Source organism: Ascaphus truei, chromosome 3 (assembly GCF_040206685.1).
Source record: "Ascaphus truei isolate aAscTru1 chromosome 3, aAscTru1.hap1, whole genome shotgun sequence".
Taxonomy (NCBI): domain Eukaryota; kingdom Metazoa; phylum Chordata; class Amphibia; order Anura; family Ascaphidae; genus Ascaphus; species Ascaphus truei.
The window spans coordinates 119,904,799-119,922,509 of NC_134485.1; the positions used below are offsets into that span (position 1 = coordinate 119,904,799).

General features: G+C 41.1%; 1 protein-coding gene across 2 annotated transcripts in view; it reads right to left on the reverse strand.

Moving 5' to 3' along the window:
• The window catches only part of NME7 (NME/NM23 family member 7), a 225,237-nt gene that overhangs the window by 146,347 nt on the left and 61,179 nt on the right, over nucleotides 1-17,711 (reverse strand). For both annotated transcript variants that reach the window (XM_075589425.1, XM_075589424.1), the window contains exons 2-4: nucleotides 15,100-15,207; nucleotides 12,595-12,761; nucleotides 9,557-9,667 (exon numbers count right to left, since the gene is read on the reverse strand). In XM_075589425.1, coding sequence (XP_075445540.1) covers nucleotides 9,557-9,667; nucleotides 12,595-12,761; nucleotides 15,100-15,207 — 386 coding nt within the window. The remainder of the gene's footprint in view (nucleotides 1-9,556; nucleotides 9,668-12,594; nucleotides 12,762-15,099; nucleotides 15,208-17,711) is intronic.

Here is a 17,711-nt window from a genome sequence, read left to right on the forward strand (position 1 = left end):
TAGCATAGTTACGTGAACATCTGTCAGGGGTCCTGCCTAGCACCCCCACTCCGACGCGTTTCGTCCAGAGACTTAGACTTGGAGTGGACCACTAATCTTTGGACTGTGACACTCTATTTTTTCATTTTGGATACTGGCAACACACACAAGGTTATCTAATAGGCGTTCATCAGGTAATTTTCCATACATGCTATTCATACTTTTCACTGCTCTACACATCTAGTGACTTCATCCCATCATGCTACCTTTTCCCTACAAGTGGTTACTTTGAGCTGTTGATATTGGTTACATATTTGTATGCTCAAGCAGATTGATGATGGTTTAAGATTGTCATGTATATTTTGACTAGTCATTTCACTGGTGTGTAGTACATATTATCTTTAGCTTTGTATAGGTGCCTGTGAACCCATTAACCTACTGTGATCTATACTAATCTATCCCAGTGTTTCTTGAGTCACTATCCTTCTCATGTTAAGGGTTGACAATTTGAGTCATTCCCTAGTTTTGCGAATTTGTGTCTATGGGTAGTACCCGTGACAGGGGTCCAAGCCTTTTTTAAGTGTTTTTAATCATGCACTGTTTATTCATCCTTTTTTGCATTGTGTCAAAATAATAAAATATTATATGTTAATTGCATACCTGAGTGCTCCCATACGGGTTACTTTTTTTTCTCTTTTCACTCATACTATTTTCAACCCGTGAGCACCGCCAATTCTTACTTATGTAAAGTTAAAAAAAAAAATTTTGGCTCAAGGTGGCATTAATATTGTAAAAGTAGATGCGAGGTTCCTTTTCCCCACCCTCCCCCCCTTTTTTCCCCCGTTATTTGAACATATATATACATATATATACACACACACACACACAGTGGTTGACAAATCACCAAAAAATGTACTCGCCACCTAGTACCAAACGTATGCTGCTTGGGCCAATAGGAGCTCGCCACGATGTTAAATCCATTCGCCCGGGGCGAGCAAATGTATAGGTTTGTCGAACACTGTATATATATATATATATATATATATATATATATATATATATATATATATATATATGCAAATACAACTGTATGCTCATCTGCATGTCTTAGGCAGGTCTGCAACCCCGCCTTTCCCCATCATCACCCAGCATACAGCACTTCCACTGCAGCAAGGGATTTGGGAAATGACATGCAAATGAGCACACAGTGTCACTTTTTGCCTCAAAAAACATTTTTAACATGGTTCCCTATAGGTGTGTATATATATATATATATACACACACACACACACACACACACACACACCATAAATCAAAACTTAAAGAAATCAAACTTAAACAAACAAAGATGGCTTCTAAGTGATTAAAGGAGGATGAAGAAGGACATGGGCATACAGTATGTATGTATATAAAACACATAGGTACAAGTAGGAATATAAGGTTAACCTTAATTAACCCTCGGGAATCAAAATCTCAATTTTGTTTTACTGGAATATATTGAAACTTTATAAATAATTAGCCTAAATTAGTTTAGATTTAATTTGGATTAAACCTTTTTTAACTATAAATTCTCCATTCCAAATAGTTTTTCAACGACTCTGCCCCGGGACCCTGTAACTGTCCAATGTTTCCTGTAAATTCAATCCATTTATGAATTAGTTCTAGACTATTAGGGACGTTTTCATAGTAAACCTCCCATCTGAGCACAGCTATTGACCTATTTGAGTTATCTGTTGGGTAATGGAAGGAGAACTAGACCTAATCCAACAATCCTCAATACACTTTTTTGCCAATACGAGGATCAGATCTATCAAGGCTTGATCTGGGTTTGGACATGTAAGGACAAGAGAAGCAGGCACACGGTCTTAAACATCCAAATGTATTGTACCAGAGAATCCAATGTTTCCGCAGTACACTACTGCCTTTTTCAGGAAGTGGGCTAGCCTCTCCTTGAAAAAGGCAATAGTGTACTGCTGAAATATTGGATTCTGTGGCACAATAAATTTGCATGTTTAAGACAGTTTGCCTGCTTCCCTTCTCCTTACTGGTATACTTTGGGACTTCTGGACCTCCCTGGACCCAGCTCACCGGCAGTTAAGTACCCCCCTCTTGCACCTTGATCTGAGTGTGTGTACTCCTCTCTACTACTTTGGACATGTAAACCAGGGAGTCATGACACAAAACAAAAGTGGCTTATAATCTGTAATTAGTTTCCTGTTTAACAGTTTGCCCAATAGTTGGGTTGTTTGATTCCAGAAATATGATTTTACCACATTCCCACATACAAGGTCTAAAATTAGTAGCAGCATATCTGCATTTAGGACAATTACCTGAAATATCGGGTCTACAGTTTTGTAGTAGTACTGGGCTAACATACGCTCTGTTAAAAATCTTAAATTGCATTTCATGCAGATGTTCTGCTGATGCTGCTTATTTAGTCTATTGTAAGACTGTAAAACTTAGAAATATGATTTTACCACATTCCCACATACAAGGTCTAAAATTAGTAGCAGCATATCTGCATTTAGGACAATTACCTGAAATATCGGGTCTACAGTTTTGTAGTAGTACTGGGCTAACAAACGCTCTGTTAAAAATCTTAAATTGCATTTCATGCAGATGTTCTGCTGATGCTGCTTATTTAGTCTATTGTAAGACTGTAAAACTTGATTCTAGTCTGGCAGGTTTGGCAAATCTCTCTTTCAATTGGGTGTCAGGCCTTCCTAGATTCTCTTGTCCCCTGTATTTGTCAGAGCTTTGTATAAATGATGAATTTACATTTAAATGAGGGGTCAGGTTTTAAATATGAATGAATGCATCATGATTAAAATCAGTAGGCTATTCCTGAAGAAAATATCTAATGTTTAAATTGCATATATGCAGAGGTTTCTAGGGGGGATATTTAACCCTCTCCGCGCCTCCTGAAAAGAAAGCACTGAACCCCTCTCTATATATCAACGAGCTGAAAGTACCCGGTGTTGCTTGGAAATTCTAAGAAACTAACCTTGTCCCTCCTGTCCTCCTGCCCTTTTATCTCTCCCCCCCATCACTTTCCATTAATATAAATTCCTTTTAATAACTTATGATGCTCCCAATTCTTTCCGCCTCTCTCTATCCTTCTCCAGTATTCTTACTTTTTCCTCGCATGCCAGCTGACTTCCTCTCTTTCTATTTCTGCTACAGTATGTCAGGCTATGTGCATTGTGATGTCACCAGTATGAAGTCATGTGCCAGATACATAGCTTACCAGGTACAACACTCAGTGGCTGACTTGCTTAGAGAAATTGTAATGACTCATAGAATTAAAAATAGACCATATGCAAACAGACAAAAACCTGCTCCTTGATCTTAGGAACTATCATAAAATATTTGGTTATGATATCTTAGGAGGTATCCAAATGTATTTATTTACTGTATATAATGTTTCATCAGGAAGTAATACATTGAGTGTTACCTCTCATTTTCAAGTATGTTCTGGGCACAGAGTTATGATGGCAGATACATGGTTACAAATAAATGGTTACATTAGATTAATAGGGTTATATATATATATATATATATATATATATATATATATATATATATATAAAGACATTGAATTATATTAGTTAAACAGGGTTACAGATTATATAAACAAAATAGAACAGATTCCATTTAGAATGCACTCATTATGGCAGTGTTATAGTAAAGTATATGCATTAAACCCTTTATTGGATAGTAGAAAAAAATCTTGGAAGTGGTGGTCACTGACATCCGAGTATAGGAAGCAACCAAGCGCAGTAAAATAAAAACTTCGTATTTATTCATCAAAGCGGAAGGACATACAAGGAGTGTATACTCTAACGCGTTTCGTCTCAGATGAGACTTTATCAAAGTCCATCTGAACCTTCCCCTCCTCTGATATACAGTAAATAAAGTGTTTAGGGGGGTTAATTGTGCAGGCTAACAAGCATGGCATATAGTGTGGTCAAATGAGCTCACTTTTTGATGCCTCGTGGAGAAGAATTTGCAGAAAGATCAACTCCCAGTCCACCTCTAGTCCAACTACCGTCTAACTACCGTCTAACTACAGTCTAACTACATATTCACTTAAAGATTCTCACTTGAAGATGCACACTCTTAAGATGCAATACCCTGACATCCAAAACTTATGCCCAGCTACTGTAATGCCGACGAGTATTCTAAAACAAATCTGGGGCAATCACCAACAAGATCCAGGTACATGCTGGGTACATGCTGGGTACATGCTGGGTACATGCTGCAACATTTCAGTGGCATTTCTGCAGACAGAAAAATGGCCCATCGGATTAACAGCGGAGCTGCAGATGCTTTCACTATATACCTGATCACGGTCATGTATAGTCTCTCAATATCACATTGATTTATGTGTTATTTTCACATATTTATTGTTGAGATTCTGGGTTGTTGTTACCTATTCACGGTTTTCACTGTTTTTATTTATTCTAGTAGCGCACCTTATTTATTCTGTTTTTTTACCATGTTGAAAGCCTTCTCAGCATCATGGCTAAGAAGGCATGGGGATGTTGGTCACTGTGTTTTGTACCTGCTGGATCACAGATATCACCTTCCTAATATTTAAGGTGGTGTTTCTGCCCCATATGAAGACAGTCTGATCAGGGGATATTACAAATGGTAGATGCACCTTCGATCTTTCAGCTAAAACCTTTGCATACAATTTATAATCTATAGTTAGTAAATAAATTGGGCTATACGAGGTCAGTTCATCTGGACTCCTCACTTTGTGGATTACTTAAATAACAGCAAGTACAAAACTACTAGGGCAGTTGTCCCCACTTAATAAACGATTAAATAATTTAGTTAAGGGATCCACAATACTCTCATCTAATGTCTTTCGGTTGAAAAGCCATCTTGGCCCAGGGCTTTTAAACATTTTAAGGAGTTAATCGTTTTCAGAACTTCCGTTTCCTGGATCGGCTTGTTCTGAAATTTTTGGAGGTAAGATTTTATTCCAAAATTACTCCTTATTTGGAGAGGAGATATATTTTTGGGAGTAAAGATCTTTATAGAGTATTTCAAATTGACGTTTTTCTTATCCCTAATTGAACCTACAAGGTTATGTGGTCTAAAACCTCTAACTAGTCTGCCAGACTTGTTAACATATTTATACAATTTAAAACGTAAAATAACGGATAGGCTTCCTCTCTTTCATGGGCTATTGATTCAAATTCCTCTTTCTTTACTATAAATGTGTGTTTGTGAGCGGGAGAGAGATTTGCATTGTACTGATCATATGCCTTATTTATATTTTCATTTGCTAGGATAAATTTCTTGTTCAGCATCTTATAGAAAAAGTTATGATTTGACCTCATCACAGCTTTCCCTGTTTCCCAAAACAAGACTGGGATTGTCAAGGTGTTGGTTGTTATCAGCATTAAGATTACATTTTTCCACCAAAACATTTCCAAAATACAGCCTATTGGTTAGTATACACAGGAATCTCCATACTTTCTATCTAAAGAGTGACGATAGGGGTAGCCAGACTTCATTAATAAAGGTCACGCCCAGCTGGTTACCCCTGAAACCGTATGTCAAGGGCTGAAGTGTCAGCTCTTGGGACTAGTTGTGCGCCTTGATGTGTTTCCCTATATTTCTGTTCCCATTTTATGGTCTCCGGCAGGAATGTAAGCTAGGGATAACAGGTATACAGTAGTTAGGACCCCTGTTAGGAAATAGCTGCAAGACAGGGACTTTGGGAGCAGGAGATTAAGGGTGGATATTAGGGAGCAACTAGGGTTAAAAAACTGTAATGTGTTGCTGACCAGAGTAGCCAGTAATACTGTTATTTTACCCGCAAATAGTGTATAATTAGAACGGGGTGGGCTATGGAAGTCCCATGTAAAGTAAAGCAAAAACCTGACCTGTTTAGGAGCTTCTGGGATTTCCTGTATCCTAGTTATTGCGTTTTATACATTATGTATTGATGTCTATACAGCCAGATGTGGATTAGAATTTCAATGCCACCAGGCCAAGTAATGGGATTCCCTGTGTTAATTGCAAAGACATGCAGGTTTGTGGCACATGGTGGGGGAGAAGGGCTGTGGACTTGCTATCTTCAGAGAAAGCCTTTGTTTCGCCAAGACCCAGAGGGGCCGGTGACCACAGTGGGTATGGGGAAAGCCAGGAAAACGGTTGCTGGGTTTCAAATTCATAGACACGATTCCCATTGGCTGCGCGATCACAATCTGTGCTCTAATTGGCTGCCAGCCCCCTCAATGTAATAGATATGCAGCAACCCCTATATAAGGGAGAGCAGTATAGCAGATATGTCCTTTTTGTTGGAGATTTGAAGAGACGAGAGAGAGGCTATGTGAGCTTGTGTGAACCATGCTGGAGCTGCTGTTGAGCTGTTCAAAAGGTGCTTCTGGGTGAGAGAGCTACACACCAGTAGAGAAGCACTGGAGAAGCCCAGCCAGCAGGGAAAGCTAGAATCTTATGGCGGCTGGAACCAGAACGATCAGGGTAAGCCTTTTGCTGAACAAGCCGCCCTGCTTCTAGGTATGTTAATTTCTCCCCCACAGCCCCAGTGTGATGTGTATTTTACCTGTGTATTGTTTATTTTGTTGTATGTTTGCGTGCTTGCACGAATAAACACCATTTTATTTAATAACTCTGTCTTTGCTAGTTTAAATGATCCCAGAAGGTTTTAAAAGGTGTTAAAAGTCCTGGTCTCCTGTGACAAAGTTCCAGCCAAAGCAGGGCATGGTCTGATAATACTATGTTTTCAATGGTAGCTAATTTGACCTTTGGGAGAATGTCTGACCCAACCATCAGGTAGTCTATACGTGAGAACAAATTGTGTGTACAAGAGAAAAAGGAGTTCTTTCTTTCCAGGGGATGGAGTGTTTTCCAGGGATCAACCAATCTCAGAGTTTTCTTAATGTAAGCTACAGTATATCAATTGCCAGATTAGGTCTCTTCATTTTTGTTGTTGTTCCTTTTCCAAGAGAGGAGGATTGATCCATAAACCAGTTATCTGTTATATCAGGCCTGCACAACTCGTAAAGCGAGAAGGGCCGAACTGCTCCAAGAAAATTTTTTTGGGCCGCACGGGTAAAATCATCATCATCATCATCTCTCCTCCAGCACCTCTCATCATCATCATCATCATCCTCATATATCTCCCCCAGCACCCCTCATCATCATCCTCATATTTCCCCCAGAACCCCTCACTATCAACCTTTGCGATACTCCCCATCTATCTCTCATACCCCCATCTCTCCCCCTCACCCACACACATAATACTCCCTCTCCACATCAAACACACAATACCCCCCTGCACACCACACACATCCCACCCACCCCCCCTGCACCTCACATCACTCTCCCCCCCCTGCACCTCCCACATCACTCTCCCCCTGCACCTCCCACATCACTCTCCCCCCCTGCACCTCCCACATCACTCTCCCCCCTGCACCTCCCACATCACTCTCCCCCCTGCACCTCCCACATCACTCTCCCCCCTGAACCTCCCACATCACTCTCCCCCCCTGCACCTCCCACATCACTCTCCCCCTGCACCTCCCACATCACTCTCCCCCCTGCACCTCCCACATCACTCTCCCCCCTGCACCTCCCACATCACTCTCCCCCTGCACCTCCCACATCACTCTCCCCCCCTGCACCTCCCACATCACTCTCCCCCCCTGCACCTCCCACATCACTCTCCCCCCCTGCACCTCCCACATCACTCTCCCCCCTGCACCTCCCACATCACTCTCCCCCCCTGAACCTCCCACATCACTCTCCCCCCCTGCACCTCCCACATCACTCTCCCCCCCTGCACCTCCCACATTACTCTCCCCCCCTGCACCTCCCACATCACTCTCCCCCCCTGCACCTCCCACATCACTCTCCCCCCTGCACCTCCCACATCACTCTCCCCCCTGCACCTCCCACATCAGTCTCCCCCCTGCACCTCCCCCATCACTCTCCCCCCCTGCACCTCCCCCATCACTCTCCTCCCCTGCACCTCCCACATCACTCTCCCCCCCTACACCTCCCACCACCCTCCCCTGCACCTCCAATCACCTCCCCTGCACATCCAATCACCCCCCTGCACCTCCAATCACCCCCCTGCACCTCCAATCACCCCCCTGCACCTCCAATCACACCCCCTGCACCTCCAATCACACCCCCCTGCACCTCCAATCAAACCCCCTGCACCTCCAATCACACCCCCTGCACCTCCAATCACACCCCCCTGCACCTCCAATCACTGCACCTCACCCCCCTGCACCTCATCACCTCAATGCACCTCCAATCACCCCCCTGCACCTCCAATCACCCCCCTGCACCTCCAATCACCCCCCTGCACCTCCAATCACCCCCCCCTGCACCTCCAATCACCCCCCTGCACCTTCAATCAACCCCCCTGCACCTCCAATCACCCCCCTGCACCTCCAATCACACCCCCTGCACCTCCAATCACTGCACCTCACCCCCCTGCACCTCCAATCACCCCCCTGCACCTCCAATCACCCCCCCCCTGCACCTCCAATCACCCCCCTACACCTCACCACCTCACCTCAATGCACCTCACCTCAATGCACCTCACCTCAATGCACCCCCATGCACCTCACATCACCCCCCTGCACCTCACATCACCCCCCCCTGCACATATCCACGTAGGGATCAGGGGGAGGAGCGGCCACAGAAGAGCTCAGCTGGCTGTGACTTCCTCCTCCGTCCCACGTTGCGGGGGGGGAGGGGGAAGGGGGAGAGTAGGGAGGGGGAGCAGGCCCTGCGCATTCGCGCCAGGACCGCGGGGAATCGCCGCCATTTTTTTTTTCCTTTAAGTTTTTTTTAAAGTTTTTTTTTTAATCTCATCGCGGGCCACAGAGAGAGGCCAGGCGGGGCCGTATGTTGTGCAGGCCTGTGTTATATTAAAACACCCCCCTAGAATAATTTTTGGGTTGTCTTCCATCACCAATGTTTGTATGATATCCAGGAAGAGTTCTGTGGAGTAAACAAATTACATAACAACATGGAGCTATTCTCCGTAACTATCTTACAAGTAGAAATCTGCCCCTCAGGATCATGTGTACTATCCTATAGCCTTCGATTCAGATTTTTCCTAAAAAGAATGACAGTATCTCTTTTCTTACCCATGTAGTGGGCTGCAATACACTCACCGACCCACCTTTTTTCAATTGCTCTGAGATAGGTGTGTCTCCCGAAAGAAGACAATATCTGCCCTCCGGTGATTTAAATATAAGATTTTTGCCTTTTTGATGGGAGAATTTATCCCTCTGACATTCCATGATACCCGTTTTACCATATAATCATGGGATTAAGTGCCAATAGGCTCCTTTCATAAGTATAACCAGTGTGTCTGCGAACACTGAAAACTGGATTTAATTAGGGCAGAGAAAAGTAATCTTGAGTAAACCCATTGGAAGCAAAGCACTATATGAAATAAAAATTATTATTATTATTATTATTATTAAAGCAGCAAAAAACAAAAGCCACAAATACTGTGCCATATAATACCATATAATATGAAAATACAATATAATTTAATATAATAGGTACTTACCGAGAGAGTAAAACCATTTTCATTTTTGTAATTGTAAAGCCTGAATCTAAGATTGTTTCGATAATTGAACCCATTTTAATTACGGCATCGGGTTTTATCAATGCCAGAGTTCTATAGAAAGAAAAATACAGTTAACATATATAAAGTTTTTGTTGAAGCACATGCATGCTACTGTACAATTATTTTTATTGTCAGAATAACTGTTTATACACACATTGTGCACAAAAACAAAAGATTATTACATGTATTACAGTTATTACATTTAAATGATGAAAGTTTGCCTGGTAAACTTATCCTTAAGAAGAATTAACAATTTTACAATGCCGAGTTTATTTGAGTAATATTTACAAAATCCTACAAGGTTTTTACGTGTGCAAAAGGCAGCGTTTATGGCGCCATATTGCCTAAAAAGTGTTAATCCCCAAGACGTCTTCCAAAACAACTTACAGCCCCTTCAAGAAAATGGCCATAATTACAAAGGAAGAGTCCTCCGTGGAGGTGAGGAAGCTAAGCTCATCACAGAAAGACTGTTTGGGAAAAGTCCTCCTCGAGCAACTAATGAGCGCTGATTTGAAGCACCTTCTTGATGGTTACCTGGAGAAAGGAACTCCAATCCCGTGTCTGAGGGTTCTCTTCCTTGATCCATTCTCATTCGAGCTGCAGGTAGATCTCGAATGAGAGTGAAGGGATGGACTTCAGCCATGGGTTGCCTGAGCTACCCACAAACAAGGGAGGTATGTAACAGGGCCTTAACCCCTGTTTAAAAGGGCTTCAAGAGTAAGCCTGTATTGGTCAAAGGAATCCAGCAGGGAGCTGGTTAATTGCAGTTAGAGACAATTCACCAGTTTCCACCTGGCTCATCAGACAGCTAGAAAAGCCTCCTGCTTGAACTGCAGGAGATCTTGAGCACAGAGGGACGTGTTGGAAGAAAGAAACGCACAGAAACATTGTCTTGAGCACAGAAGGATAGTGCTGCCCGCAAGACACCAGGAACCAAATAGTCTACATCCAGGACGTAGAGGACCCTGGAACCCGCCAGAGGGTGACCCCCAATGGATACAACCCAGAGACTGACAGAAAGAGCCCCCTGCTTACAGGTACCTCTTTGGACTTTGGGGTCATAGGTTGATAAGAAGTCTATCTTCCAAGCCCTGCAGCTAGGGACTGGGAATGTGAGTTAGTCGTTACATAGGGATAGGATGATGTTTATTTATTTGTGTGCTTCCTTAAAATGTATTGCTTAAAGCTACGGGCTGAATAAAAGCAATGGTCTATTTTTCCCAAATATTGGTGATCAAGATTACTCCCTGGATCAACATCCTTCCCATGTTTACTTATTTGGTATATCCCTGTATGCCTTTCTTTTCTAAAACGATGTCCAACCTTATTTTGAAGATATTTATTGTATCAGCCATCACAGTCTCCATGGGTAATGAATTCAACATTTTAACTGTCCTTACAGCAAAGAACCCTTTCCTTTGTCGCTAGTGAAATCTAATTTCCCCCAACCTTAAGGTATGACCCGTCTCATTTGTACTGCCCTTGGGATGAACAGATCTTTTGAAAGCTCCTTGTATTGTCCCGGAATAAATTTGTATATAGTTATCATATCCCAACTTAGACACCTCTTTTCTAATGTAAACAAATCTAATTTAGTTAGCCTCTCCTCATAAATCAGATTATCCATCCCCTTTATTAATTTGATTGCTCTTCTCCGCACTCGCTAGTTCCATAATGTCTTTTCTAAGGAGTGGTGCCCAAAATTGAACAAATATTCAAGGTGTTGTCTTACTAATGCTTTATATAGGGGCATAATTATGTTTATTTCCCTTCCATTCATTACCTGTTTAATGCAAGATAAGATCTTGTTTGCCTTTGCAGCTACTGAATGAATGACTTTGGGCACTATTGCTAAACCTATCTACAAGCACTCCTAAATCCTTCCCTATCAAGGATTCTGCTAATTTATCCGCATTTAATTTGTAAGTTGCCTGTTTATTATTGTTTCCCAGATGCATAACCTTACATGTATCTGTATTAAACCTCTACTGCCATTTACCTGCCCAGGTTTCCAGACTTTCAAAGTCTTTCTGGAGAAAAATTACATCCAGCTCTGATTCTACTACCTTACACAATTTAGTATCATCAGCAAAGATGGAGACTTTGCTCTCTATGCCAACCTCAAGGTCATTAATAAAACAAGTTAAAAAGCAGGGGTTCCAGTACCGATCCTTGAGGTACTCCACTCACAACTTTAGCCCAACCTGGAAAAGTTCAATTTATTACAACTCACTGTTGTCTCTCCTTCAACCAGTTTTCAATCTAACTGCAAATATTATTACCGAGTCCAATTTGCTTTATTTTGTACACTAACCTCTTGTGTGGTACCATATCAAAAGTCTTTGCAAAATCTAAGTACACCACATCAATTGCATTAGTTGTGCCTAGTTACTGTAGTATATATGCCTTGTTCAGTATCATCAGTGAGCTACACAAGGAAGGCAATGTCATGACTGTTTACATGCAGTACTATGTTTGCATGCGATGGGTTCTGCATCTTTTACCACTGTTTGGCCATAGTCATACTCCCCATGAAAAGCAACACCTTAAAGTGTAATTAACCCTTTTTAGGAATGTGACCAACAAACAGGATTTATGCCTTCAGCTAATTTTATCATCTGATGTTCTAAACTAGGCGTCTTCAACTAGTGGTCCACAGGTCAAATTCAGGGCCTTGCTCCTGCTAATTTCATATATATTTTATATACTGTAGACCAAATGTTATAAATGCTTACAACATTTGGAAATACTATAATTTAAAAGTTTTTAAATGTATCAAAAATGACATTACAATAAGGCTGTGGTTCTTCTACTACAAAATTATTTCTGACCTGGCCCCTTTTGGAGGACCAGTTATAGAGCCCTTTACACAAACAGTAATGTTAAAAAGGAAAACATTAACAGTACTCTATCTTTAATTAGGTGGAAGTTTTAGAGATATAGATAAAAAGGAAGGGGCACAGCTAAAATAAACGTACTTTTCTTTTTTGCTGCCAACTTTGCGGGAAGTGTATTGATCTCCGTAGTCGACTAAATGAAGCTGACGGGAAAACACATTTATTTTGTTGCCTAGAAATAAATCTTCTTTATGTAATTCATCATATTTGGTTCGTCTTAAAAAGACACGATGATTCTTAACATCATACTGTAGAAACAAAGAATTTGATTAGGTACAAAAATGCTAACAAAAAAAAACACAACTACAATTAAAAACACCAAATAATCGTTCATATTTTTAATGTGTTTTTTTTTTCCACTTCATTTATCACAAACTGGCTACTTAACTTCAAATTTTCTGAGCTTTCATTTTTAGGCGTCCTTCAGATATCTGGAGCTTTCACTCGTCCTTCTTCAGATACCCACATAAATAACGGGCTTAAAAAGGCTGTCATGGTGAAGGTTCTTTAAAGTACTTCATTTAAAAAAAAACTACGAATATGCAAATATGCTTTAAATAAAAGATAATTAAAATGCCCCCAGGCCAAGAATTTATTAGATTACTAAAGAAATTGTGTAACATGAACTTACAAATGGTTTAATAGCTATGGCTTATTAAAGAAAAAAAGGAAATACTATACAGGTATGCCTGACATCATTGTACATTCCCTGTTCCTGTCTGGAAAGATGTAATCCTAACACGTATCAGACCTTTTTGGTTGACATGCTATTTAAAAAACAAAAAAAACAAACATGTAACAGAGTATGAGAAACAGAAAGAAAGGGAGAAGAGGCACAGAAAGAATAAAGTATCAGAGTGGCATAGAAGGCACTGGCATAGAAAGAAAAAAAGGAGAGGCATCAAAGCAGAAAGACAGCGTGTAGGAAGGTACAAGGGAAGGGAAATAAAAGCTCTACTCCCACTTAACTCTTAGCTCCCCATAAACCCACTTAGGAAAACTTTATTGGGCCTCTATAAACTGAAATTATAATACCACATCAGATTCAAGCCGTTATACAATATGTGCATATTTTATCATTCGGATTACCCATATAAATATTAATAGTAATAATAAATATATATCAAATAAAAATATTACTTGTGAACACATTCACATGTCTTATAGACAGGTCTGCGACCCTGCTTTTCACCATTATCACCTAGCTTACACTGCCTCCACTGCAGCAAGGGATTCTGGGAAATGACATGCATATGAGCACACAGTGCCACCTTTTGCATCAAATCAATTATTATATGGAACCCTTAAGCCAATGCTCGCTGTTTTAAAGCAGCAGTTCAAGAAATGTCCTACATGTGGTTTTTTTTTTTTAATAAATCAGTTCTGTACTACGAGAAAATACTTTTGACTTTTTCTAATGTAGGAAGCATTTCCAAAGTGACAGCCCCTTCCCCTTCTGATAGGCTCTGGCTCTTGAGCCCCGCCCTCTCTCTAGCAGTGAACCAATTGTATCTAGTAACTGCCCAGTCAATCATATTCTAGGAATTACATTGCCCAAAATGCTGTGCAAGAACTGAATTAAATAACCGTGAGCAAGCGATCGATTACAGGAGAACTGATCGATCTGCAGCTTAGCTAATCACTTGTCAGTGTGAAGATTGTATTGATGCACATATTGAATGGGGAAAAAAATATATATTTTTTTTAAACGGCAGCTTGAACTGCAGCTTTAAACACAGCCTGGGATCAGATGCAAAGCCAGTAAACCCACTCACAGACAGCCATTTCAACCATTTGGGTCTCATCAGTGTGACATTGGTTGTACATTGGTTGTACTGGCTTTGCAATTTAAGACTTGGGTAGGTTATCACCACATATTAAGTTATGCTGGGTGAAAAGGTGACTGAAAACCCTCCACCGTATAGCACATATCAAATAAAAATATTACTTGTGAGCACATTCACATGTCTTAGACAGGTCTGCAATCCTGCTTTTCACCATTGTCACCTAGCATACAGTGCTCCCAATGCAGCAAGGGCATCTGGGAAATTACATGCAAATGAGCACACAGTGCCACCTTTTGCCTCAAATCCATTATTACATGGAACCTTTAAGCCGATGCTCGCTGTGTGACATGTGAATGTGCTCACAAGTAATATTTTTATTTGCAATACGGTGGAGGATTTTCAGTCACCTTTTCAACCACCATAACCAAAAGTGTGTGTCTGTGTGTGTGTCTGTGTGTGTGTGTGTGTGTGTGTCTGTGTCTGTGTAATATATGTGTGTGTGTGTGTGTGTCTGTGTCATATGTGTGTGTGTGTGTGTGTGTGTGTGTGTGTGTGTGTGTGTGTGTGTGTGTGTGTGTGTGTGTGTGTGTGTGTGTGTGTGTGTGTGTGTGTGTGTATATATATGCAGACCTGTCTAAGACATGCAAATGAGCATACAGTAATATTTCCATTTGCTATATTCTTTGTAGTGGAGGGTTTTTGTCACTTTTTTTTACCCACCATAACTTAACTAAGTATATATATATATATATATATATCATATCCAGAACCTGCCTAAAACTGAACTGTCAAATCTCACCATTTCAACAGATCCATCCTTGGTATAGAAGAATAGCTGATAACGTCGCTGTAGGGCAGCATTTGGATCATACCATTCTGCGATGAATACATATCTGTCTTCTTCACTCTAAAACAATATTAAAATGTGCCAACATGAAGGAACAGTTTCACTGATTTCATAAACTGAGCGGTGCTAGAAGCCCTATCAGTCCCAGAAAGAGTAAGATACCATTTATTTGACCAACATATCAATCAAACAAGGCTGTCTTGTGCATAAACTTATAAATCTTTCTTTACAAGAACCATAACATCTAAGTCTATTATTTGTAAAGTAGTGCTTCAGCAGTATAAAAGCACTGGAAACACATCTACTTGTAATTCAAAATAAGAATATGCTTTCCTGAATTCAACATGGCATAAAAATGTTATACTGTAAAATATAATATCCTGTGAATGCATACATTTTTTAATACTTTGATTAACCAGGCTCTTATTTCAGTGGTGTTCACCGATCTGCACAGCTATAAGCCCCAGCCCCAGCTGCAGTCTATGTAAATGTCGATGGTGCAAAACACTAAACACCCAAAATTAAGACAGGAAGCTCCCCAACAAACCGCCCCCCTCCCCCATTCAAACTCCGGGTGAGGATAACTCTTTCAAAACTACCCAAGATCTGAGAAAAGGCTCAAATATTGGTGCCACCCCCACAGTTGCTGCCATAAAATTAGATTTTTAAGCCACTGGATACACAAATACTCAACAGGGAATTCTGGTATTTCACACAGGAAATCCCTGACCCAGTATCTAAAGGCTGATCTCCCCCTTTAAGTTTCAGAAGACATCTCAGTAACCATTCAATAGTTTGTGAGATGCTGCTAAAGAGCCCTCCTCCCCATCTTTGACGTAACGGTTACATAGTACAGCACCACAGTGACTATTAGATCAGTGACTGTTAGGTAATGCAGCAATTAAATGTAAAATCTAAATGTAAAATTTCTAACTATCGACCTGTCTCCCTCCTGTCTTTTGCCTCTAAACTCCTTGAACGTCTTGTATTCTCTCACTTGCTCCATTTTCTCAACACCTATTCTCTCCTAGATCCTCTACAATCTGGCTTCCGCACTGCTCACTCCACGGAAACAGCCCTCACTAAAATAACTGACGGCCTCCATGCTGCCAAAGACAGAGGTCATTACACACTGCTCATATTACTTGACCTCTCTGCAGCATTTGACACCGTGGACCACCCTCTTCTCCTTCACATTCTCCATACTCTTGGTATTCGGAACAAAGCTCTATCCTGGATCTCATCCTTCCTCTCCCATCGTACTTTCAGTGTCTCTTCTGCTAACACCTCCTCCTCTATTGATCTCTCTGTTGGGGTACCCCAGGGCTCTGTCCTGGGACCCCTTCTCTTTTCTCTGTACACACTCTCTCTAGGTGACCTAATAACATCTTTTGGGTTTAAATATCACCTCTATGCTGACGACACACAAATGTACTTTTCAACACCCGACCTTACACCTGCTGTACAAACCAAAGTTTCTGAATGTCTCTCTGCTATATCATCCTGGATGGCCCTCCGCCGCTTTAAACTCAACATGGCTAAAACAGAGCTCCTCATACTTCCTCCCAAACCTGGCCCTACTACCACCTTCCACATTACTGTTGGGACTACGATCTTTCACCCAGAAGCCCAAGCACGCTGCCTAGGGGTCACACTCGACTCCTCTCTCACATTCGCCCCTCACATTCAAAAGATATCTAAAACCTGTCGCTTTTTCCTCCACAACATAACAAAGATACGCCCTTTCCTCTGTTGCTCGACTGCTAAAACTCTGATTCAGGCCCTCATTCTCTCGAAGAAGGATGTCTTCTTTCTACCCCTTTGTATCTAAAGCCCTCTCCCGCCTTAAACCTTTTTCACTGACTGCCCCTCACATTTGGAATGCCCTTCCCTTCAGTACCCGACTAGCACCCTCTCTATCGACCTTTAAAACCCACCTTAAGACACACTTGCTTAAAGAAGCATATGAATAGCACTGTGAACATTCTGAACACATGATACATAAAGCTTGGCCCCCTGCAGACGCACTTACCAGAACTCCCTCCTACTGTCTCTGTACGTTCTCCCTACCTACCAATTAGACTGTAAGCTCCTCGGGGCAGGGACTCCTCTTCCTTAATGTTACTTTTATGTCTAAAGCACTTATTCCCATGATCTGTTATTTATATTATCTGTTATTTGATTACCACATGTATTACTACTGTGAAGCGCTATGTAAATTAATGGCGCTATATAAATAAAGACATACAATACAATACAAAATATCCTCCATTACAAACATTTGTGTTCGTGGTGACATGATTCTACAGTATGAAATCTCAGATTTAAAACCACTGTAGTGGATTATGATACAAGAATTTGGTAAACACCCAAAGGAAACATCATTCCAATCCATTTTCAAATATATTTCAATAAACACTTGGACATAATTATTCATGTTAGTGGACTATCAGAAGTAACATTGTTATATTTGAATCAGCAGAGAGATGTCCCGAGAGGGAAGTAAAGTACTAGCAGTGCACTGTTCGTTTGAAGCAAGAAAAAGATGGTGGCTGGATCAAAAG